Source organism: Helicoverpa armigera, chromosome 8, assembly GCF_030705265.1.
Source record: "Helicoverpa armigera isolate CAAS_96S chromosome 8, ASM3070526v1, whole genome shotgun sequence".
Taxonomy (NCBI): Eukaryota; Metazoa; Arthropoda; class Insecta; order Lepidoptera; family Noctuidae; genus Helicoverpa; species Helicoverpa armigera.
Window position 1 is genome coordinate 3,534,666 of NC_087127.1, and position 27,306 is coordinate 3,561,971.

General features: G+C 37.5%; 1 protein-coding gene and 1 long non-coding RNA gene across 2 annotated transcripts in view; one reads left to right on the forward strand and one right to left on the reverse strand.

Moving 5' to 3' along the window:
• The window catches only part of LOC135117212 (hemicentin-1-like), a 475,120-nt gene that overhangs the window by 286,040 nt on the left and 161,774 nt on the right, over positions 1-27,306 (reverse strand). The window contains exon 4 of the mRNA XM_064035808.1: positions 27,053-27,236. Coding sequence (XP_063891878.1) covers positions 27,053-27,236 — 184 coding nt within the window. The remainder of the gene's footprint in view (positions 1-27,052; positions 27,237-27,306) is intronic.
• LOC135117213 (uncharacterized) lies at positions 14,119-18,175 on the forward strand. Its single transcript, XR_010276708.1, has 3 exons — positions 14,119-14,422; positions 15,120-15,197; positions 16,140-18,175. It is a non-coding gene; the product is annotated as an uncharacterized LOC135117213 (long non-coding RNA).

The following is a 27,306-nucleotide window of genomic DNA, read 5'->3' on the forward strand; positions in this document are numbered from 1 at the left end:
TGCGACAAAACCAATTTAAAGTAAGCAGTGCCGATCGCAACTCGTCTCCTATCGGACTTTGACATTTAAAAAATACTAAATTTTGTGATAAATGTTAAAATTAACCACATGAAAAATAATGAGGAGGGTTAAAGCTATCTAAAAAGTCAAATTATTGCCGCATTGAAGCTCTCGATAACTCCATAGGTATCGGGTTACTAAACGATGATTTAGCTGAAAGGGAGTCAAGAATTCAAAATTATTGGCCAAACGTATGTTTCTTAAGAAATGAGCAGATAGACAATTATTGTTATGATTTAAGCAGGAAAGTGCTGTAGATGCCAGAAAATCTCGGTGCAGGCAAGTTTATTTAATAAAATGTCCGTGGGATGAAAACACGCTATTTGAACGTTCAGACTCATAGATCTTCAGAGGTCTACGGAGTTTCCCAAGAGACGAGGTTGTTTAAAAATCAGTGATTACGAGACCTTAAGACCTCGCCCAACTAGCACACTAGTGGAAATAGTAAGGCGGCCAACTTTCCGAAAACTGAATGCGGGACTTAACCTTTCGTGAAAAGGGGGAAGGGGGGGCATTGAAAAATGATCGAACGGAACTGATAAAATAAAAACCGTAAGCAAAAAGCTATAATTTAACCCATCAATATCACAGTGTCACAGCGTGCACTAATGTCTTATTTGAATTTCAAAATCATTAGGCCTCACGAGTTCTGTAGAAATAAAGAGAACGAGATTATATTAGAGGTATAGGTAATCTGTGTTCCTGCACTGTTGAGCGTGCGCGCAGGTGGGTGTTGAGTAGAAGTGTGGTAGAAAAATAGGGATGCGGGACATGCGGGACGCATACAACGTTTTGCGGGACTATTTTACTAATAATTTCAAAACGGGATTTCGTCAAGCATTGCGGGACAGTCCCGCAGAATGCGGGACGGTTGGCCGCCTTAGGAAATAGCAGCCTATTTTGCAACTGTTAGCTGTACAGTAGTGCTTTAGGGGTTCCAAAAGTAACTTTAAGTTCTACTATTGCTTCCGTAGCTGCTCATAGCTGTAAATATCACTCAAGGCAGCAGAAACTGAACCAAATGTCACTCTAGGTTTTACAAGAGATCATTCTACAACCCATTTGCAGCCTACATCTTTAAAAGAGAGTTCAAACAATTATGTTAAAGGTTAAAGCTGCTAAAGAGTTTCTATTGCCGCTGATGTACGCGTTAGAACTGCATAAAGACTCTAATTGTAGACTTTTTAACGGAACTGTATAAAAGATATTTTATCACTTTTCTGCCACTAAAGGTTCCATTGCAGAAGTGATTTGTTCTTTTGTGCAGGCTTAAGTAGGAATTTGATCCTTTGTTCTACTTATAGCCGCATTAAGGCTCTACAATAGAAGCAGGAGGTTAATAGATATTGCCTGCTCATTTGGATATATTCTGTTATTTTATTCACAAACACAACCAAGGGTCCCGTAGATTTTGTTTTCTCAATTTCTGATAACGAATCAGTTACAGAGGAAAATAATGTTTGTTTTGAAGTAATAAAAAACTTTTAACAGAAAATATGTATTTATTCAAGAATATACAAAAATTCAGTAGCTCCATTTATTTGCTCTCAAGTATAGTGAAACACTCCGTTTTTCCCATTTAGATGGACAGATGCAAAGTTCTTGTTTATTTTGTTGTGCATTATAAGTTTGAATTATTTTGAACGGTACTCTGAAAACAAGGTAACATATAGTACTTAAGTGTTAAACAATTAACAATAATATATCATCGTATTATAGAGTTTCCAACGACTTCTACGGATATCTAAACAAGTAGCCATTAATAGTGTGGTTTGATATCTGCAGTATCACAGTGCAGACTTGAACTGCAATAGAGGTACAGATATTACTTGGACCTTCAGAAGAGTGAAGCTTAGCGCTATGACGCGCAGAGAGGAGTTTTTAAAGTGGAAGTTGCAACTTAAAGCTGCTTTCAATGGACGCCATGTTTACAAGATAATTATTTATTAGTAGTCGAGAAATTTATAGTTTTTTATCGCATTTGTAGTATAATATATCTAAATATCGAACAAGCAACTTACTAAAAATAAATGTAGTCCAGTATGTAATTTCAATATCGTGCAGGTATGTGATATAAAAATATTTATATAATAATAATTTATATATTTTACGACATTCTGAGGTAATTACTGAGGCGTGTTAAAAATATTTCAACAATATCAACAATATACACGATAAACTGATCTGCGTTTGTAGCTACTTGCCATATAATACAAAATATAGCTCAAAAACACTTACCTTCACTTAATATTTATTTGTATTCAGTAATGTCTGACTCAGGAACAACAAATATATTTTATAAATGAGAGACAAGGTGAACGATCAGTGTTCTTCATTCAGCTAAATTTGTCATTCATTCAATTATCGCCATAAGAGCTTTAGTATGGTGTTAATTATTAGTTGCCGCTCCTGTATCGCTCTTATGCCTCTACTATGAAGTTCTAATGGAACTATAGACTGCAAAAAGTTGTGCCCCTTTGGCTGCAAAGCTGCTGCATAAGGTCTGTAGAGCACGGTCTGGCGCTTGAGCTTGGCACCTTTGGTAATAATCGGATTGGCTTTAAAGCTCTTAAGCAACAGTTTTGTGCTACTTGGGCGTTCGCTCACAGTTTATGCACTATTTTCTGTATTTTGTAGAATTTCAAGACTTTTAAAAATGTCAAAGTCTGATAGGAGACGAGTTGCGATCGGCACTGCTTACTTTAAATTGTTGTTGTAAAAAGTCTAGAACAGCATCGTGACCTCTATTTGTGTTTCGTAGACCTGGAGAAGGCTTTTGACCGCGTCCCAAGATCTGCTCTCTGGATGGTACTGGAAAAATATGGATGCCCAGCGAAATTTGTGAACCTGATTCGCCAGTTCCATGAAGGCATGTTTGCCCGCGTTCGTCACGAAGACAGTTTTACAGAACAATTCCCCGTAACAAGTGGGGTCAAACAGGGGTGTGTTATGGCGCCCACATTGTTTGCAATCTACTTCTCCGCAGTAATGAACGATGCCATGCAAAAATGTACGAACAAGATTACTCTTAACGTTCGCATGGACAAAAGCGTATGCAACCTCTCGCGCTTTAGGGCAAAACGCAAAGTAACGACTGTCTCCGTTGCCGAAATTCAGTATGCCGACGACGTCTGCCTTATGGCTGACAGCATTGCTGATCTCCAGGACTGTCTCGACCACCTAGACGAGTCCTGCCGCAAATTTGGCTTAGTAATCAGTGCATCAAAGGCCCAAATTCTAAAACAGCCCGCAAGAGGAAAATCTGCGGATAACGTGCCTGTTTACCTTAGCGGCAAAACTTTGGAGGAGGTAGGAACCTTTCGGTACCTAGGCAGTCTTATACGTAGCGACAATCGTCTGGAGTCTGAGATATCAGCACGAATTGCAAAGGCGGCTGCAGCATTTGGTGCACTCAAACACCGTGTTTGGAACTCACACGATCTTAAGTTACAGACTAAGATTGCCGTATACAAAGCTTTAATTCTACCACTGCTTCTTTGCGCCTCGGAAACATGGTGTGTTTACAAAGGTGATATTAAACGCCTTGACACTTTCCACATGAAGTGTCTCCGAGCAATACTCCGTATACGTTGGCAAGATCGGGTTCCCAATACGGATGTTCTTCGACGGACGGGCTTGGCGGGCATGGAGTGCCTTCTGATGAAAGGTCAGCTGCGCTGGTGCGGTCACCTGGTACGCATGGAGTCCTCCAGGTTGCCGAAAACTATTTTCTATTCGGAAATCAGTTTGGGTAAACGACAAGCTGGAGGACAATATTTACGTTACAGGGATGTATTAAAGCGCCACTTAAAATCGACCGGTTTATCTCCGAACTCATGGGAGGACCTAGCCACCCAAAGATCTGAGTGGCGTAAGGCAATTCATCAAGGACTAGAAAGCTTCGAGTCCTATCGTCTTGAAGACCTTGATGGTAAACGCCTGGCCCGTAAAACTCGTCCTAAACCGACGTATAATTATACCTTTAATGCAAACGGAGAGCTCACTGTGCATCATGTGACCGAGTTTTTAAAAACAAATTCGGGTTCGCAAGTCACTACCGGGCCCATGAGCGAAGACAGATTGCCGGGAATTGACAGGGTGTCGCCGTCGACGGACACGTCTGGGAGGACATCATCATCATCATCACTTTAAATTGGTTTTGTCGCAGCCCAAGGTACTGATACTCCTCTAAATAGTGTTTATTTATGAAAAAGCGATATTTTAAAATACGTGGGTACAATATCTAAACAATAAAACGCTTTACACTAAAATACCGAAACTCTTAACATTGCCATCAATCATCAGTATAGTCCATATAGAGCAGGTGAAAATTTTATCAAATACGCATAGTTTTAAAAAAATGTTTTGATCTAACAGAAAGGTACATTAATCACTAAATAAAACTGCATTCTCATTTTTCTGAAAATCGCTTCAAAATCTTTTCAAAACACCGACGAACTTTCTGCCAGCAATTAGTCCAAAACAAGGTTTAACCAATTTCTTAGCAATTGTACAAAATTCAAATTTAGAATACACTCTCACGCATGCTTGGCTAACCCTATTGATGCTAGAAACATACTACAATTATTAAAACCCTTTGAAATACACATAAAGTCCTTAAAACTAAGATTTCGCATAGGTGCCCGTTTTTTTTTGCAAAAGAGTTTATAATTAAATTTAAAACAAAAATTTTACAACATATCTTTGTTTTAAAGAAATGACTTATTATTATACTAGCTTCTGCCCGCGACTTCGTGCGCGGATCCTGTCCCTTATGCCAGCGACTACGGGGTCAGCAAAATTAAAGATCTGAATCATCTGATGTTGAATTTAAAGGGCCCGTTGACGGGAAAACAACGGAATACGCAAAATCGTTCGAATCGTTCTATATATTTAACTTTTGTACGTCAACGGCAAAAGCACAGCAGACTTAACAAAACACTAAGAACTAAAAAGCGCAATAGGCGTGTCCATAGGGATAAAAGTAGTGATTCTAATTAGTCCGCATTTAAATGGTTTTTCTGAACGGACCCTTAAATAACAAAGTAGTGGTGACCTAGTGTTTAGAGAACCAATATCTCAAGTATGAGTGTGTGACTGCGATTCCAGGTCTGGCAAGTACTTGCCAATGCAACTTTTCTTAGTTCGTATGTACTTTCTAGGTATATTATACACACCAATGACCGGTTTGTGGAGGAGCTGTCATTTCTAGTGTGTCCCGGCTGTCAATGAACATCCTTGGCAGTCAGAAGCCAGTAAGTGTGACCAGTTTTACCAAGAGGTATTGGGTTCAGCGGATAACCGGGTTGTGGAGGTCAGATAGGCAGTCGTTTCTTGTAAAACACTGGTACTCAGTTGCATCGAAGCCGACCTTAACATAGTTGGGGAAAAGGCTCTTGAGGTAATAACAATAATAACAATGAGATATAACGCAACAAAGTCGGAGAGTGATGTGATGCTCGTGATGTCACGTCTATGTAAAATTTGTACTAAGAAGTGACTTAACACAAAATTCAAGCGTTTTGTATGATCTTCATTGTTCTTTGTTTGACTATTAGGTCCTTTCTTTGATTCACCATGCTTATTTTGTATAATTTGTACAGTGAACGTCTCCGACTCGCGAGAGAATGAGTAGCATATTCTTTACTTGAAAAGTTCTCTAGAGATATGAATGTAGGTAGATGCGTAAATATGACAATGACGAAAGCGCGCTTCGCGATCCGATGAGATTTCCTCGGAGCAAGTTGCAGACTGATGTTCTCGAACAGCGTAAAGTCTTTCCAAACGTTCTTCGGTATGATTCTCTCCCTAGGAACATTAGAAAAAATTCGACCTCTTTCTAGCCATGGTAATAGTTTTATTGTGAAGAAGATACCTGATCAATTAAAATCTAGCTGACTGCCCCCTTGCCCCCGCGGTACTACCCTGTCACGAAGATGAATGGAAAAGAACACTCAAATAGCATTAAAACTCGAACATTCATTCTATAAAGTTTTGTAGTAAAAGAGTAAAATTTACGATGATATACCATCACCATTGAAAGTCTGTCCTAAACTATTACCGCCTTTACCGCTTGGAGTACTTCCAGCTTATTATATCATTATACAGTGAAATTAGAGATCTTCGATTCTCATAAGTCAACAGAAAATATACATCAGATCGAACAACTTTTGCTAAAACGTCATTTCAAGTGTAGTAGGGCACTTGGAGTTCAACTTCAGATATTTTAGATCTTCGATTTTTTATAAGTGAACAGAGAATGCTTATCAGATAGAACAACTTTTACTAAAACGTCATACCCGTATTATATGCTACAGAGTACTTGGGCTCTTGGGGTTCCACATCAGGTGCTTTAGATCTTCATTTTTTATAAGTCAACAGAGAGTGCTTTTCAGATAGAACAACTTTTGCTAAAACGTCATACCAGTATATGCTACAGAGTAGCTGGGCTCTTGGGGTTCCACACCAGGTGTTTTAGATCTTCAAATTTATTCTCTCAGCCGAAAATGCTCATCATTTGGAACAATTTTTGCCATGGCACCATTTTTGTATCTCTTATAGTTTTGTTGATCTGTCGCAGTTCTGCACCAGGTCTTCAAGTTTCGAAGATAAATTATAGCCTATATGTTGCCAGACTTTATACCGATACAACAAAATCATTGAAATCCGTCCAGTAGTTCCGAAGATTAGCGTGTACAAACAAACAGACATACAGACAGATTTCTGTTTCTGAACTCCACTCAATTATTATTTTTTTTATTATATTCAATGTACAGACAAAGTTTTTTTTTACAGATTTATTATTTGTATGTCTCTTACAGACCTCGGGACTATAGAGTCCCGGATTTTTGGGAGGCGAACGTGGGGCCGAAGCCAACACGCTGAAGTCCTTTTGAGACAACTTTAATGAAATGGTGACACAAAACCGACGATTATCCCTGTATACACTATAGAAATGTACCCAAGGACGATCCCCGGTTCTGTGCTAAACTATTGCTAACTATGGATGAAAACTACTTGGGCTATTGTGATGGGATGCTAATGGACTAGGAATGGGGAAACTACGGGAACTATGGCACCTGCCGATGACAATGTATTAAATACATTATTATTATATTATATGTATATGTCGGAGACTGTCATTAGTACGGACACTAAACGTCACGCAAGCGCGCCCTCTGGCGGCGTTACCGGTGAAACAACATTTTGGCGCGCTTGGCAGAGTCGTGGCGGTCAGCGTGGCGTCCGCGGAGCTCAGTCTTGATCGAGTCTTGGTCGAGGCTTCGTCGAGTCTTCGTGGAGTTGTCGCGTTACTGCCTTTCGTTACGTGTAGTGTACCTAGTGTTATTGCCTAGCGTTGTAGTATCTAAACTTATCGTAAAGTCTTTTGATTTTTGTTTTGTAATGGTTCTTCTAACCTAACAGACAGACATGTGTTGCTGGGGAGTTTCTTCCGCCACTTCTTCTCCCTAGCCAAAACACATAGGAAGTGGCGAAGGGCGGGCGTTTTGGGGGCTGTCTTTTGTCTTTGTCAGAAAAAAGAAAAAATCGTTAAAATCTATACATAATAAAATGATAGAAAAGTCAAAACTGTACATTGAATATTTTTTTAAAAGAATATACTTGGGGGTGATCTTTTATCGATTCTGAACCCAAATATATAGTTTTTAGAATTTTTGTCTGTTTCTCTGTATGTCTGTTTGTCTGTATGTTTGATCTCACTGAACTGAGAGAAATGGCGCTTCCCGTCGCGTAAACACTCAGCCCGCGTCGAAAGTTTTAGAAAATCTCTTTTAATTAGATTTAACTAGACAATAACCTTACAAATGAGCTAAGTGATTATAAACTCATAAATATGTGGTACAAGTGTTATCCTTAAAATACATTTAGTTCCAACAAAGAAACATAAACTTGAATAAACAACAGTGAGATACGGATACCTTGAAACTATATATAGTCATTTTATCTGTATACGAACCTGGTGAACTACATAAGTGTGATTGATCAGCAGTGTAATTAAAGTTATATAAGTGCTAAAACTAATTTAAACGGCGGTTATTTTTCACTTGTTTAAACTCGCGCAAAGACAGCGCCCCAAGTGACCATTACACGAACTAACCTAAAGCTGGGAGAAAAATAAAACAACGCCATCTATGCTAAAGCTGTCAAACTAACTCGCATAAACTATTGATATTAATACCTGACAGACTGAATCTTATTTGTTCATTATGCAATGAAAATTACGATTTGGAATGTGCGAACGTAACAGAAAACCAATATAAAAAATTCACACAGGAGATAAAAGCAAAATGGGAATGTCAAGAATGTAGATGCAAAAAACCTAAAAACAACAAATGCAGCACACCCGCAAGACCTCAACTTCCCACCGATTACAACAGTTCTCCAGAGGCCTTCGTTACACTAAGGAGAAAAGCGAGTCAATCACAACACAACGATACTACACTCTCAGACAACACAAATATGTATATTTGGAGACACATTTAATGGGGAGAAACACACCGAACCTAGACTACAAGCAGATAACATTACAAAGCTTAAGTGAACTAATATCCGCGAAACTGAAGGAAAATAATTTATCTATTATATCAGAAATAAAAAATACTATCCAAAAAGAAATAAACACAGCTATCCTTAAACTTCGAGAAGAGATTATTTGTTTAAATTTGCACAAAACTATTTTCTTATCACTTAAGTTTAACCTTCAGTGGTGAAAAAAAATGTATGGGGCAGTTTTGTACAACAAACTTAAAAAATAGCTTGTTTAATGGTGATTTAGGAAAGATACAATACTAGTACATTACATTTTAAAAAATACGAAAAATGAGCTATTTTAGTTAATAAGAGCATTTTATTTTAAATGCAAGTAATGTGACTTTGAATTCTAATCGTTGTAAGGTCGTACTACGGTTCGAATTACATAATTAATAATTATTCTACAAAAAAACAACAACTGTGCAAAAAACAAAAAATTGTATTTCTTGAAAACATTCTTGTTTTTGATAGAAAAAAGACTTATAAATGAGTAAAGTAACCATTCACGAATAATTTGATGTAAAAAAAAAGTACTAGAAAAGGATTTTTTCATGACGAGATGCTTAAAAGTCTGTTTCAGGGTAGAGATTTTTCGGTATTTCGGAAAATTTTGAAAAACTGTAAATCCGTAAGATTTTGCTGAACATATATTGTGTTGTATTGATAGGTAGTGACCCAAGCTATCACCCCCTGCAGTATGTCGTGCTATTTACTGGACACCCTGTATAATAAATCTGTAGAAAAGTAATTTTTGTACATTGAAGAAATTTACAAAAAAAATAGCCAGCATGTTAAAGGATAACTAACAGAACCCATTTCCATAATTTTTGTCATTTTTGTCTGTTTGTCTGTTTGTCTGTTTATCTGTTTGTTCGTTCGGGATTCACGTAAAATCTAAGAATTCAATGCAGACAATGCTTATATACAAAAATTCTACGTAACTTGGGGTATTACTTAGTTTTTACTTTTTTCTTATTTTTTTTCTTATTTTCACTCTATCAAAAGATATGATTAGGTAATTTTGGGAATTCAAGATGTAAAATATTACGACACGCAATCTATTTGTCAAAACTGCACAATTGAATGTTGTACTTATATTAGTTGATCGGCCTATTATTAATCTTTATACAGAAAAACACACCTTTATAAGTAACTTCGGAAGAAAAAAAAAAATGAAAATTTTGTTTAGCCAAGGTTAAAGTAGCTCTATCTGTGGTAAATAAAATACATCAAATTTGTCAAAGGACAATATTACCATACATTCTTTATAGAGGATTATTATTTCAACAGATGGAGTTGTGTATTTTCCGTAATTCACCATATTTTAACACGTAGTGTAATTTTTCGATAGACATTTCAATAGTGTTTGTCAGTTTGCCGTGCCACATCAAAATCCAACTAAACTCTTTTGCAAAAAAGGTGCCCTATGAGAAATCTTGGTTTTAAGGATTGTACGTGTATTTCAAAGGGTTTTGATGACTTTAGGTTGTTACTAGCATCAAAAGGATAAGCCGAGCATGCGTGAGAGTGTATTCTAAATTTGAATTTTGTAAAATTGATAAGAAACTGGTTAAACCTTGTTTTGGACTAATTCCTGATTGAAGGTTCGTCGGCGTTTTGAAAAGTTTTTGACGCGATTTTTAGAAAACTGATAAGGCAATTTTAATAAATGATTCATGTACCTTTCTGTGCTATCAAAACATTTTTGAAAAATCACGCTATTTGATAAAATGTTCATTTGCTCTAAACGGTCCATGCTGATGATTGATGGCAATGTTAAGAGTGTCGTATTTTTGTGTAAAGTGTTCTATTGTTTAGATATTGTACCCACGCGGTTTAAAATATCCCTTTCTCATAAATAAACACAATTTAGAGGAGTATCAGTAATTTGGGCTGCGACAAAACAAATTTAAAGTTAGCAGTGCCAATCACAAATCGTCTCCTATCACACTTTGACATTTAGAAAATCTTGAAATTCCACAAAATATAGAAAATAACGCATAGGCTGTGAGCACGAGGTTTTAAGGTCTCGTAATCACTGATTTTTAAACAACCTCGCCTCTTGGGAAACCCCGTAGACCTCTGAAGATCTCAGAGTCTGGGTGTTCAAATAGCGTGTTTTCATCCCGCGGACATTTTATTGAATAAACCTGCTTGCGCCGTGGTTTTTTTGGTATCTACAGCACTTTCCTGCTAAAATCATGACAATAATTGGCTACCTGATCATTTCTTAAGAAACATACGTTTGGCCAATAATTTTGAATTCTTGACTCCCTTTCAGACAAATCATCGTTTAGTAACCCAGTACCTATGGAGTTATCGAGAGCTTCAACGCGGCAGTAATTTGACTTTTTAGATAGCTTAAACCTCCTCATCATTTTTCATGTGGTTAATTTTAACATTTATCACAAAATTTGATATTTTTTTAATGTCAAAGTCCGATAGGAGACGAGTTGTGATCGGCACTGCTTACTTTAAATTGATTTTGTCGCAGCCCGAAGTACTGATACTCCTCTAAATAGTGTTTAATTACGAAAAAGCGATATTTTAAAACACGTGGGTACAATATCTAAACAATAGAACGCTTTACACTAAAATACCGAAACTCTTAACATTGCCATCAATCATCAGAATAGCCCATTTAGAGCAGGTGAAAATTTTATTAAATACGCATAGTTTTTCAAAAATGTTTTGATCTAACAAAAAGGTACATTAATCATTAATTAAAACTGCATTATCATTTTTCTGAATATCACTTCAAAAACTTTTCAAAACGCCGACGAACTTTCTACCAGGAATTAGTCCAAAACAAGGTTTAACCAATTTCTTAGTAATTGCACAAAATTCAAATTTAGAATACACTCTCACGCATGCTTGGCTAACACTTTTGATGCTAGAAACATACTACAATCATTAAAACCCTTTGAAATACACGTAAAGTCCTTAAAACTAAGATTTCGCATAGGTGCCCGCTTTTTTTGCAAAAGAGTTTATATTTTCTTAATTGTGTATGGATGGTAATTGTCTATTTCACCACCACCCTGAGGTAGACTGGTAGAGAACGCCTCCGCCGTTGTGCAATGTGCAAAAAGTATTTTAAATAAATAAATAAATAGTAAGAACAAGAAGTTCAAGAAGATAATAGAACTGAAACGCTCTGTTTATACGAACAAGGTCCAATTTAAAAAAAAAACTGCAGTATGTGCAACACAACTGTTGACTAGATTCAAATTATTTTGGTAATTTTTGATATTTATTTTCTTGTTACATTGATTGTAATCTCTAATTCGGAGATCAGTTTAAATCCATTTTGAATTTTGTGACAAGACATGTCATTACGATATTTTAAATAAAATTTAAATTTTAAATAAAAAGGATGATTTTCTGAAATGGAAATGAAATGAAATGAAATCTGGAATTCTAAAAATAATATCAGCAAAACTGAGTAAATAAAATAAACGCAAAAAAAAAATTCTTCTAGACTCTGGGGCAACACAGAAGTTAACTCGGACGCAACAAGGGCCCGACTCTCCTAATTTTACTTCGACTGAGATCCAATTCCGACTCATTTACGATTGAAGCAATTTGGTGACGTGGTGACGAGACGCGACGCCCTGCAGCGGTCTCTCCGGCAACGGTTGTCATGGCCGGAGGCTGCGCTGACAGGGCGCTGCGGTGACGGCGGCGGCGCGCGGCGCTGCGCTTCTGAGTGCCACCCCAGTGACGTCTGTCACTCAGTGTTTAGACTGTGTTGTGTATATATTAATTTTTTGTATTTATATTTGTATTGTTAGTTGTAAGTGAAATGAACAGTAGCGATGCGGCGAGAAGTGCAAGTCAACCTTCTGCATCGCTAGGTATTCCGGAACGATGCCCGCACTGTACCCAGGCACGGTACTTTAAAGGTAAGCGGGGTCTGAATATCCACATTGGAAAAATACACAGACCCCAAAGTTTTTCAGTACCTCCAGATGTCAACACCCCCCAACCTGGCCCACACACAGTACCCAATGATGTTCCCATTTGGCAAAAGCTTTCGAAATTAAAAAACTCTGTTCCTATTTTAAAGCGGGTTCCCCGTGGTGCGAGGCCATTAGTAGCGCAATCCTTAGCGCAGTGCATGCGCCTCGCAGTACGAGAGAACTCGCCACGTGCCTGGGAACTGTTACTCACCTTCCCTACAGAATTCTCCATATCCAAAAAATTTTGCTAGCAAAAAATCTTTGACATCAAAAGTAAAAGAAAATTGTAATATTTCGACTCAAAATTTTGACTCTAAATTACCAGCACAATGTTTTACATCCCCAAGGTGTATAAGCAATTTAATTGAAACAAAGCTAGGCGAAGGTGATATCAGAGGTGCAGCCAGAATACTCTTCAGCAGTGATGTTGTGGCGCCATGCTCTCCGGATACTCTTACAGCCCTGGAAAGCAAACACCCGGCCCCCGCTGATGGTCTTTCCTTTCCCGACCCTCCCCTTCCTGATACAAACACCCTCACAGTTACAGGTCGACAAGTGGTTGAGGCTGTAAATTCTTTTCGAAGCGGAACCGCCGGTGGCCTCGACGGCCTGACTCCGCAACATCTTAAAGATTTAACGAGCTCGGGCGCCGGGGACGCCGGTGCGGAGCTTCTTAAGGAGCTTACAGCCTTAACCAATGTGATGCTCTCCGGCAGTGTGCACGATGCTGTCCTCGACGTCTTATATGGCGCTAATCTGTGCGCCCTTAAGAAAAAGGACGGCGGCATTCGTCCCATTGCCGTGGGAACAACATATCGTCGTATAGCAGCCAAAATCGGTTGCAAATTTTACAGTGAGGAACTTTCGGAAAAATTCCAGCCCCTACAGTTGGGATACGGTTCCAAAGGGGGCTGCGAGGCTGCCGTACACGGTTTGTCGGCCTACCTAAATTGTGGCAAAGGAGAGGTCATCCTGAAGGTTGACATCAAAAATGCTTTCAATTCCGTAAACCGGGACACCCTGTTGGCTGAAGCACAAAAAAATGTACCAAAAATTTATAGTTTTCTCTATCAGTGTTACAGGCACCCATCAAAATTACTTTATAAGGACAACCTATTAGAATCTGCAGTCGGATGCCAACAAGGTGATCCCCTCGGGCCAGTAATTTTCAGCCTAGCCATTCACCCGATCATTCGAGAGCTAAATTCCAAATTCAACGTTTGGTATCTAGATGATGGGACCCTGGGAGGCGATGTAGAGACCGTATTTCAGGATTTCATTCATTTAAAACATAAATTTCATTCCATTGGTTTAGAACTAAATTGTACAAAATGTGAATTATTTATTACTGACACGACTGACAGACAAATGACAATATCCAAATTTTTTTTTTTAATTTTTAATGGCATGGCGTTCTAGCCTTTGTGCCAAATCTTCATTTTGATATATATATATATATTTTCCTTTGTTTATTTATTATCATATCTTCTGTTTTTCTCATATTTTTCCAATTGTATTTTTAATATATTTATATAGCGGCATAAAGCAGTCTTTTCTTTGCAGCAATACGTTAAGGCGGCGGGATTCAATATTTGTTGACATTTCATCATTTATGTCACAAAGCTCGCTTGCAAGTATTAGCCTTTGGAAGTTATATTCTTCACAAGTAAATATAATATGTTCTGGTGTTCCTGGAAACTTTCGACAAGCAGTGCATGTCGCATCTTCAATTATGTTGAATCTACTCAAATGAGCGGGTGCGGTGTTATGCCCAAACCTGAGTCTGTTCAGTGTTGTAATGAAGTCTCTACTCGCAATCTTTAGCTGATAATACCAGGGTTTTCTAGGTAAGTCCGTTTGTATGCTTCCATACCATTTTCCTTTCTGTTCTTGGTCTTTTTTCCAAAATCTTCTCCATACTTCATTTATATCCTTATTGATGTCAGTATAACAATCAGTAAAAGGAGTCTTAACCACAATACTTATATCTATTGAATAAGTTCCATTATATGCAGCTTTATCAGCAATTTCATTTCCACTAATGCCTCTATGCGAAGGAATCCACATAAAAAACACTTCTTTTCCTATACTACTTAGACTATTTATAAGAGTTTTAATTTTAAAAAGCAAGTAATTTGATTTAAAGTTAATATTTAAACCTTTTAAACTATTAATTAAGCTTAGAGAATCAGTAAGGATTAAGAAATATTTACATTTTTCTAAAGACTTAATGTGCTTTAACGCTTCTAAAACTGCATATGCCTCAGCAGTAAATATACTAGAACTATTATCTAACACAAAACTTTGTACAAAATTAATCTGAGGGTCATAAACAGCACTATGAACATGAGACTCTCCTTTGCTCCCATCAGTATATATTTTATAATATTCTCTATTGTGATCTAAATAATTAAGAAGGTCTTGATTGGTGCAAACTGAAGCATCAATAGATCTCGGTAGTTGGAATAAAATATGAAATTGTGTTGAATAGCATGGCCATAAAGAATCAGAAAATACTTTACTAAAGTTGTTTTTTATTCTCAGGAGTATTTGGGAAAGTTCTGGATATTGATGGCAAAGAAGATCCTCACCGGTTATCTCAGGAGCACTAGATTGAACAGGGTAAGGCAAAATTTTCTTCATTACTAGATGATTGTCAGAGGATAATAAGTTTAAACAAAAGCGTTGAGCTAAAAGTAATCTCCGAATTGATAATGGCATTATTGCTGTTACTACTTCCATAGCTCTAATAGGTGTAGAACACATAGCACCTGATATGATCCTAAGACCCTTATTTTGTATTACATCTAATCTATCTACAGACTTACTGTTAATATTAATATAAGCAAGGCAACTATAGTCAAAGTGACTTCGCACAATAGATTTGTACAAAATTGTAAGGGTTTTAGGGTCTGCACCCCATGAAACACCGGCTAAACATCGCAGTATGTTGAGACCCTTTAGGGAATTTTGGGCAATGTATCTTAAATGATACTCGAAAGAAAGTTTCTTATCTACAATTATGCCTAAAAACTTATATCTATCTGTTTGAGGAATAATTTCATTGTTAAATGTTATATTAGTTCTAGGTGAATCCTGGCCAAAAACTATAACTCTACTTTTAGAAGTATTAATTTTGAGGTCCAAATTATTATAATATATATGTAATTTCGATAGAGCATCATTTAAGGTACATGCGGCTTGTTCTAAATGTCTATTTTTACAGTAAAAAATAAGATCATCTGCAAATTGCAGTATATTTACGTCAGGATTATTTACATATTTACAAATTTCACTACAATAAAGATTAAAAAGTAAAGGGGATAATACTGCCCCTTGCATTGTGCCTTTTGACGCAGTTCTAGGTCCATGAATAATATTATTATGTCTAACATATAAAGTTCTATTATTTAAAAAATTAAAGATCCATTTACATATAAGACCAGGTATACCAAGTTTTGATAGAATTTTAACTAAAATTCCTGGTTGTACACTATCAAAGGCTCCTTGAACATCTAAAAACACACATATTACACTTGACTTACTATTTTTCGCATGTTTCAGATCGGAGACAAGTGAAACAAAGCTGTCTGCACAACTTCGCCCTCGTCTGAAGCCATATTGAACATTTGGCAGTATGCCATTGTGTTCAACAAACCAGTCAAGCCGAGTTTTTATCATGTTCTCAAATATTTTACCTAGACAAGAAGATAATGAAATAGGTCGATAGGAATTAGCATTATCAGGAGGCTTATCTGTCTTTAAAATAGGTATTACACATTGAGTTTTCCAAGACTCAGGAATAATCTGTTCAATCCATAAGTTATTAAGAATGTCTAAGAAAAGCTTTTGGACTGACTGATGAAGTTTTTTAATTAAAATATAAGGAAAACCATCTAATCCAGGAGTTGTATCTTTACGTGAATTTAAAGATGCAGAAAATTCCTGAAATGAAAACTTTTCTAAGAGAAATTTCGTATTTTCATTATCGTTATGAATATTGAAATATTTTTCTAAGTTAGGGACCTCTAAGCCCTTATCTGACAATTTATCTAAAAAGGAATTAATGAATGTATCAGAATATGACTTATTATTAATCTTTCTACTGTGTTTAAACATTTTAATTTGATTCCAAATTTTGCTAATGGGAGTTGTCCTATTGAAACTATTACATAAATTATTCCATCCATTTTTCCTTTCCTCAGCAATTGTCTTTTTCTTTACTGCATCTAACCTCTTGTAATTAATGAAATTTTCAATAGCAGGATTCTTCCTATAATATTTTAGTGCCTCATAGGAATTAATAACACTTTGTTTACACTTATCATTCCACCATGGTACAGGAAGTTTACTTTTATAATTAGATGTTCGAACAAACTAAGGAATGCATGTATCTTTTAACAAGTTAAGTTTATCACAGAAAAGATTATATACTTGTAAAGGGTCTTTATCAACCATATTTACATTACTAAAAAAGTCTTTTGAAAGCTCAGAATACTGCTTCCAATCTGTCTTATTATATAGATATTTTTCTGTGGGAGGATTTACTTTGTATTTATCTACACTCAGTAATATAGAAGTAATTGTTGGAAAATGGTAACTACCCATATTATTATCATAAACCGACCATTCACAAAGTGGAGCAATACAAGGACTGACAAAAGTAACATCTATAGCAGATGGATTACGATTTGGATATTGAATAGTTGTATAATTACCATTATTAAGTATACATAAATTAGAGTCATCAATAATGTCATAAAGTTGCTGTCCACGACCTTTTGTAGATACACAGCCAAAGGCAATATGATGTGCATTAAAATCACCACTAATAAAAACAGGAGAAGGTAATGAATTAATTATATTTCGTAATCTGTTAATTCTAATGTGCCCACTTGTAGGAGGGGAATAAACACACAAAATGGAAAGTGTACCATGTTCTGTAGTTAACAATATAGCTATGCTTTGTAAATCTTCATAAAATTGAGTATCTAACTGTGTATACTTTAAAAAAGGACGGATTAGTATTGCTACACCCCCATGGTTATTAATTGCATTACGGAAATGTAAATTGTATCCAGGAATATTAAATAATCTATTGTTTTTAAACCATGTTTCATTTAGAAGACAGATATCAATATTTTCATTTGCTAAAAAATCTATTAATAAGGGCTTTTTATTATATGCGCTTTGTATATTGAACTGTGCTATTCTTAGGCTTTTTATTATATGCGCTTTGTATATTGAACTGTGCTATTCTTAACTGTGACTGTGATAAGGTGCTATTTATATCCATAAGCTTAGGAAAGGTATTTATGTAACATATCGTTAACCGTTTTACTATTAATTGGAGTCCCATCACCCTTATTGCTAATTTCAAGTATAGTGCGAATAATTGCTGAGTTTAAATCTTTATTATTTATTAATTGCTCTTTTAAATTAATTTGAGGAGCTTGTGTAGTGGGAACTACAGGTAATTTATTAATCTTAGAAGTAGAGCTACTATCTACCTTATGTGCAGATGAAGCTGCAGGTTTATTTACATTTTGTACAATTTTATTTTCAGGTGTGGTTTTAATTATATTATTATCTACAACATATTTTGTATTTTTATTTACATTTTCAGTTAAAGATGGAAAATTCTGCTCATATTTCTTTGTATCAAGAACACTTGAATAAGTAATTTTATTGCGTTTTTCTAACATTTTTTGAATTTTAATGGGACAAGATCTGGATACAGCCAAATGAGCTCCCCTGCAGTTGGCACAGCAGAGCTTATTAGGCTTGTCACATTCTGTGTATAAGTGCTCTCCAGCGCAACATACAACGTTGCTTACCATTACACTCTAGCCGAGTGATTAAATTTAAAACAGCGGTAACATTGCTGCAGAGGCGGAACATAATCAAATACCCTATACGAGAATAGATCGTACTGTACACTATCAGGGAGATTATTAGACAGAAAGGTCAAACTAACAGTTTGTAGAGGAACTCGCTGCTGCCCAACCTTCTTTGTAAAACGTCGTATCGCAATAATTTCGAAGTGAGAGGAAAGCTTGGAGTATAATTCCTTGGTGGAGATATTGGTAGGTACAAAACGGATTACTCCTGTTTTCTCTATTTGGGCTGCCGGTATAAATGCTTTTAAGTTATACTTTTTCAAAAAAACAGAGTTAGCTATGAAGTTGTTAGCCGTGTTTGCCAGTTTAAATACGACAACCACCTTATTCGCGTTGACTCTCTGCAGAGTCACCACACCCTTTATTTCCGATGTGAATATGTGGTTCAGGTAAATTGGGCTCTTGTTTCCAATTCGCTCCTTTTTATCCTGAGACTCAACATAAACTTTAAATTCAGTATTGGTTGAATGTTCTGGGTATTGCCTTATATAATTAGGCTTCAAAAAAGGAGCAAAATTACTACTTTCCTGTTGCCGCTGTTGCTGCTGCTCTGGCTCTGGATCTATTTGCCGCTTAGCCGCCTTCCTGGAATGGGGTCCATCTGGACCCCCATCCACGTCACCATCCATCTAAAGACTGCTATTCTACTATTTTACAATAGTTTTCCACAATGTTTAAGCACAAATAACAAATTAATTTAATTAAAATTTTGGAGGATACTTTTAAAAGAACCGCGCTCTTCGAGTTTCCCGCCTCATATCCAAATTTCAATCATTAGCACCACAGATTAAAATTATAGATAAACAGTCTCTCCGCCTCCTTGGGGCTCCCATCCTAGACCAATCTTTTTCTACATTTATTTCGGAAAAAATTGATAATTTCAACGATATTTCGGAACGCCTACAGAAAATATCAATGCATTCGGCCATCACAATTATTCGACACTGCTGTTTTGGTCCTAAATTTACACATTACCTCCGTTCTTCTCATCTCTTTAAACATAGCCACCTTTTAGACCCAATTGATAAAATTATCCGCCATACCCTCAGCTCCATTCTCAATGTGGCCCTGGACGACCGAGCCTGGCAACAAGCCACATTGCCCATCCGGATGGGAGGTCTCGGCGTCCGCAAAATTACCAGTATTAGTTTACCGGCATTCATATCCTCGGTTCACGGCACCGAGAAATTAACCAGGAATATTCTTACTCCAACACTGGCTGATTTCGAGGTGCCGTATTTAGCCGAGGCTATGGATGCATGGAAAATTACTTGCCCGAACGAAAATTTACCCAGCAACCCGTCTTCCCAAAGACAGTGGGATGAGCCGCTCTGCAGAGTAACCCGGAATAGTTTGATAGAAACGGCAATTACTCCTGCTGAGCGAGCGCGCCTACTGGCTGTGGGTAGATGGGAGTCGGGGCTTTGGCTTCAGGCACTACCATCGTCAAACATTGGCACCATGTTTGACGATACAACTTTCCGCCTCGCTACTTGCTTACGTATAGGAGCACCGTGCTGCTCCCCTCATCGCTGCCACTGTGGTGAGGCTGTCACCAGCCTCGGACACCACGGCCTGTCGTGCAGCCGCAGTGCGGGCCGTATTGCGCGGCATGCAAACATAAATGACATTATCCGTCGAGCTCTTGTTGCCGTCGGGGTACCAGCTGTATTAGAACCAAACGGCCTGGCACGCGACGACGGTAAGAGACCAGACGGCATGTCGTTATTCCCTTGGAAGATGGGTAGGCCTTTAGTATGGGACGCAACCTGTGTCGATACTCTTGCGCCATCACACCTTCCAAGTTCTGCGTGCTGTGCTGCTGCTGCCGCTGCGGCTGCGGAGAACCTCAAGCGGCGGAAATATAGTGGCCTTGTCGGAAACTATATTTTCGAACCGTTTGGGGTTGAAACCCTCGGGTCGTGGGGTCCGAATGCCCACATTCTATTTAAAGATCTTTCTAGGCGGCTGGTTGACGCTTCTCGTGACCAGAAGGCTGGCTATTACCTCGGACAAAGAATCAGCATGGCGATCCAACGAGGTAATGCTGCCAGCCTCTTGGGCACGCTCCCAGTTGACAGCGATGGGGACGAATTTTTTGACGCTTTTTAGTTGTTTGTTTTACTAGGATAGTTTTTGATTTTTATTGTAAATATGTATTGTAAATATTAAAGATTAAAGCCCCAGCTTTTCTTGTTTGTGAATATTTTTATGTATATGTTATGGACCATGTGATTAATTCGGGCATTATTTATAATGCCCGAGCATTATGAATAATGTCTAGCTTTATCGGGCCAAGTGATTAATAACTATCTTAACTTCATTATTTATCACATTGTACGGGCATTATTATATTGCTACGTGATAGTTGGGCAATTTGATAATAAAGCTATATTTTATGCGGTGCGAGGGTGGCAGTTGTTCTAATAAATAAATCCTGTTACTTGCTACATATTTTATGATTATTGTTTTAAATTATATGTTCTATTTTAATGGGAAATTATAAGTCTAGCCACAAAATTATTAATTGGACAATTGTCATCTAATTTACTCACTCGGCCTCGTTTTTCTTGATTTCATTTTTCTTGGCTTGTTTTTTTTTTTATGGTAAAATTTAATTTGGATTCAAAACATTGTATTAAAAACTGAACTTAGTGACGCAAACGAATCGCTGCAAAACCGACTCTACGTAGTCTTGTCTGCCCTACCCCTAGAGTGCAATTCAAAACCGCGTAGGCACGGAGGGGCGAGGCGGCCTGCGAGCTGAGGCGCAGGTAGTTTCAGCGCACGCCGCCGTGACTGAGGCTGGCCGGCTGAGCCGGCCAGCAAGCCGAAGCTGCGGTGGTGAGCGTGAAAACCATCTGCGACGATAAGCTCGCATGGGACCGCCGGAGCCACGCAGTGCCGGAGCCGTGACAGAAGCCATGCTTGCTGCATGTTGCATGCTTACTTCCATGCTCTGTCAATTGATATGGGATGTGTTATATTTTCATAATTCATAATTAATCCAAATCATGAGACTGATTATTTAAGTGGTTTAATATTTTGTTTATTTTAAGTTAAATCCCAATCACAATAAAAAAAATGAAATTAAATATGTTTGTATTACTTTGCCCAAAAGGTCACGGGCAATATGTATAGTGCCCGGTCAATTTGATAATTTGAATAATTATTATCAAATTGCACTCTCATATTGGGCATTATTCATAATGACCGGGCATTATGTATACTGCCGAATTTATCACTTGGTCCATAACATATACAATCTCTTTGCTAGTTATGGGCTCCTGATACTTTTGTTACCGGTACAAAAAGTATCGAGTCAATTTTCGGGTTTATAAAATGCCCATGTTGTCTTCACCTGTGTTTTAATGTTTTATTATTTTACTAGCTGTTGCCCGCAACTTCGTCTGCGTGGGCAATATAGAATCGTCAAAATACTACTTATCCCGTAGGTGCATTCTTTCACGTGACAGTATAATTAGGATTAGCACTTAGCAGTCGCAAAGATTCAATGATCAAGGTTGTGTTGTGGATGTGACCATTTATCTAAACAAAAGAAGTAAAGTTTGTGACGTTGTGAATATCTCTGGATCTGGTCAGCCAATTTGGAAAATTATTACGTATAGTGCGTAAGTAATTTTCACAGGAAACAGCTATAATCTATGTCTATATGCTTTGAGTCTGACAAAGCTGTCATTTGTACATTTTCTGCAGCTGCTGTGACTAATCAGAAGCCAGAAAGTCTGTCAGTCTTACCATGGATAATGTCTTGTAATGTGACTGGATTTAAGAGATCAGATAGGTAGTCGCTCCAAGCAAAATATTGGTACTCGAACAGATTCGGCGACTGGAAGCCAACACCAACATAGTTGGGGAATAGCTGGATGGATGATGAAATGAGTCATCATCATCAGCAGGCGCATAGGGTAGGATAGTTTCACTTACTCACTATGGTAAGGCTGACCCACATTAGGCGTGCGCGACCCTCGGGCGTGTGAGTAGCGCGGGCGTCGCGAGCGCGCTGCGTGAACATCGCGTTTTGCTGCAATGCGGCATGTGTGAAGAGTGCAAGCGACGCGCTCGAGGCGAGCACGCGGCGCTCGAGTTGCGTTCTTACCCCTTCGCCCGCTATCCCCGCCGCCCGCTAAACGCCTTAGCAGTTAAACGTCAAGGAGGCGCGTGCGCCGCGAGCGCGCTACAAATGCCGCAGGGCAGCAAAACGCGACGCTCACGCAACGCGCTCGCGACGCACGCGCGGCGCCCGCGCTACTCACACGCCCGAGGATCGCGCACGTCTAATGTGGTGGCCTAAGCCGGGACTCCACCGAAATGTTTGCATTAGTTCACGAATAGGCAAAATGTACGTATCTGAGAGAGTCCACTTCATGTGTTCGTACTTGAAACCTGCAGTTTTGCCAAGATTTTCAAAATGTACGCTCGCAATTTGTCATTTCTTGGTGGAGCCAGCAAATCAAAAGAAACAGAAGTGTTGTATACTGTGCGTCACTACCGCATACTGGGAAAATTTCGCTCTTGCGGAGGACGTTTATATACCATATTTTGTGTCACACGTAAACAGGACGACAGTAAGTATCCACTGAAACACTTTCAAAGATCTGATGAACGAACAAATTAGACCTGACTTGGTCACCTGGGGCCAATCAGAGCTCTATGAAGCGATAATACGCTTTGGCTCCTACTGTTATTGTGGTTTCTGAAAATTTATTCACCTCATTCAACGATGAATGTAATTCTGATGGTACTATTAAGAACACTTGCTTAGCGCAGAAGCTGACGTTGGCAGGTCAACTCTTTTGACTTTTCGAATAGGATACCATTGGTTTTTGTGCAATGCACGCCTGCAATGCATTCTGGATTAGGATAGGATATAGGTGGATAGGATTTGCAACAGAGAACAATTCTGTCTTTGTAATTGAATGATATCAAACGTAGTTTTATATAAAAGGTGTTTTTTTAGACTTGGCTCGGGTCTAACTGAGACTGTTCGTAATCGGGAACAGTGTATTAATTGCGATCGGAAGTTGAAAGTAAGCATGTCTCTAGTATGCAACGCGTATTTTGTACGTTTTCAGACGCGATAAGGCAGCTCCCATTTCTTATCTGCACTTTGTATCTGGGCTGGTTTTTAAAGCTACAGAAGCCTACATTATCTCACGCTTAGCAGCGCTTGCAAGAGATAGATCCTGATTTCTTCTAGGATTAAGTTTTCATATTTTGCATCAAAAAAAATAATACTACTCACTCAAAGTAATTTGTTTAAGGCCACCACATTAGTGGAAGATAAGCTAAACTATGTTTATGAAAAAATCCTGATATGAACTCCATCTGTAACTTTAAATTATAATTAATTGTTCCACTAAAGTCATCATTTTTGACATAATGTTCAAAAAATAATTTAGATGGCACCGTTTTAAATTTGGCTGAGATCTATTAATTTTCCTTTCATCAAGTTAGTAATTTTAGTTGGATTTTGATGTGGCACGGCAAACTGACAAACAGTATTGAAATGTCTATCGAAAAATTACACTACGTGTTAAAATATGGTGAATTACGGAAAATACACAACTCCATCTATTGAAATAATAGTATATAAAGAATGTAAATGGTAATTCATTGTTATTTACCACCTCGCTTCTTAATGTATTTTATTTACCACAGATGGAGCTACTTTAACCTGTACTGTTTTGTCAAACAGATTGCGTGTCGTAATATTTTACATCTTGAATTCACTAAATTAATCATATCTTTTGATAGAGTGAACCGATTTAGATGAAACGAAGCCTAAGTAATACCCCAAGTTACGTAGAACTTTTGTATATAAGCATTGTCTGCATTAAATTCGTAGATTTTACGTGAATCCCGAACAAACAATCACTTTCTACAGATTTATTATATGTATAGATTATAAATATTTATATGAGAGCTATTAAAACCATTACCTACTTTAGTCCAAGGTTTATAGATCGATTAACATGATTCTTTTTTTGTTCGACGCGGAATATCTGCCACTTGGTCCCATAGTCATCAGGTCAGGATCTGATGATGGAAACCCTGAGAAATCGAGGGCAACCTTCAAAAGTTGTAGGCCTACATAGGGTAAAAACCTGACACTCAGGTGTATGCCTGAAAGCACTATTTAACAGTGAAGGTTTGGACCTGGCCTGATGATGGAGACCAGAGAGGGAACTCGACAACTGAATATGTAAACTACCTCGTGTTTGTGCTTGTATTATTTGTATTGACGAGACCTTTGCAACAGTGAAGGTTTGGAGCTGAACTGATGATGGAGACCAGAGAAGGTCGAGGGAACTCGACAACTGAATATGTAAAATACCTCGTATTTGGGCTTATATTCTTTGTATTGATGAGAACTTTCCACTTATATGGATAGTAACAACTATTCGTATCACTGAAAAGCTGTAAATAAAAAACTTTTTTACAAAAAAATTAAACCGACTTCTAGGCCGATGCACCTAAAATTAGTTTTCTTTTTACTTTTTAGTGTTTTTGGAAGTCGGTTTAATTTTTTTGTAAAAAAGTTTTTTAGTTTACATAAACGACCTTCCTGATAATATTAATGAGCCATGTGTTCTATTTGGCTCTTAAGAAATATGTTAAGTATTTAAGTAATAATATCAAAATCATTTTACTTAGACTAAGACAATAACTACAGAGATCAATAAAATCAAAATTAGAATATTTAAGTAATATCACAATCATGTGTGAGAAAGAAAACGAAAATTGTATGTAAGGAATAATGCAAATCAGACAGTTGGTGATTTTCAGTATACCTCAATCAAAGAAAAACATAAAAAAAAAAAACAAATTATTATGAATAAACATTACAGAACATTACTTGGTAATCCGAGCGAATATCTTCTGTTAAGTTATGTCACCCTAGTTAGTGTCACCTTGTGACATACAATGATTCGATTTCAATACTATTATTTTATTGTAGAAAATTATTAAAAGTTGGTAATGCATCTGGCTTCAATGCACTTATGATTTCCTAGTAATTGTAGTAAGTAGTTTGGGAATCAATGTTCGCGTTTCAAGCGTTAGCTAAGCGGACGTTCAGAGGCCGAAGATGTTTGTTACACAGAAAATGAATGTAGTTGACTGTACTTTTTGCTTGAAATAGGGTTAAATACTAAAACGTGTCGAGTTGGTGAAAACATAAAAGTGTATAATTTAAGTTTCACTAACTGGACACGAAACAAAATCTTAATGTGTCGAGTTGAAGACATGATAAATGTTAAAATTTTGTATTCACCAAGTGGACACATTCTTGGTGAGTTAAGTGTGTCGAGATGACGGCATCGCTGGAGTGACTCAAGTACCGCCCATGTTTCCACCGAATCGAAGGCTTTCTCATAGTCCAGAAACGCTAAGCATAATGCCAAGTTGTACTCCTCGGTCTTTTGGATAACTTGCCCAGCGTATGGATGTCATTTATGGTACTGTAGCCTCTTCGGAAACCGGCTTTTTCGGGAGGCTGGAAGTCATCAAGTCTGTGTTCGAGACAGTACATGGTAACCCTTGAAAACAGCTTATAAAGAAGACTTAGAAGCATGATGGGTCTATAGTTCTTCAATAGGCTGTTCACATTTTTTGCAGAACAGCACCACCCCACGAAATAACAAGTTTTTTAATTCTATTTCGTATTGCTATGCTATGCTATTCGCTGGGATCAAAAGGGTTAACAAAATCGCCCAAAAGGTGATGGGCAATATATACATATATACATATACTTATAGTGCCCGTTCGATTAGATTAGTTGAATAATTATTATCTAACTAGCTGGTGCCCGCGACTTCGTCTGCGCAGGTTTAGTATTTCGAACAATATGTTTACAAATTGTAGCCTTTGTGTTATTCTGATATATAAGCTATATTATTGTAAAGTTTCATTAAAATCCATTCAGTAGTTTTTGCGTGAAAGAGTAACAAACATCCATACATCCATACATACAAACTTTCGCGTTTATAATATTAGTAGGATTGCACTCCCATATTGGGCATTTTTCATAATGACCGAGCATCATGTATACTTCCTTGCTCTTGTAGCCCCTGTAGATGATACATATACATGATTGGATTTAGTACAACGTGTAGAGTTCCTTTCCTAAAAAAAACGTCTTAAAACGGAAGTCTTAGAAGTAGTTTTTTTTATTCATTTTATATTAACACCTTTGCCAGTTCAGAAGGTTGTACATGACTGGGAAACCTCTCCAAGCAGGCAAGGTCGGTACTTAATCAAATCTGGAGTGGTTCATGTCAAGAGTGCAATGGGTAGGGGTCAAACTAAAAAAAAATAATCACCAGGCCAACTCTGTAACTATGGGGATATTACTATTGACTTGTACAATGTAAAATTACCTCGTATTTTTATATTCCTTGACGTAAATATTTTTTTTTAATTACCATAACCTATTTTTGTGATTAAAAATATCATAGAGGTCCTCCACCTATCATAATATCATTTCATTGCTGTCGATTCCTTTTTTTTCTATGAAAATTTTGCCATATATTTTATTTTGTTATTGACACTTACCCAAATACCACTCGATATGTGCTGGTGGGTTGCCATATCTAGACTCGCAAATAACTGTGGCTCGATTCCCAGCTGTCATCGTGATGTCTTTTCCTGGTATCATGTAGGATCCATTGAAGAAAATCCGAGGAGATTGTGGAGGCACCCGAACTGCTAGTGTCACTGGAGGACTGGATAGGGCATCCTGGAATGTTTTAAGAATGTATGTTACAGTGGAAGGTTTTATAAAATACTTAGTTCAAATAGTCTTCAGT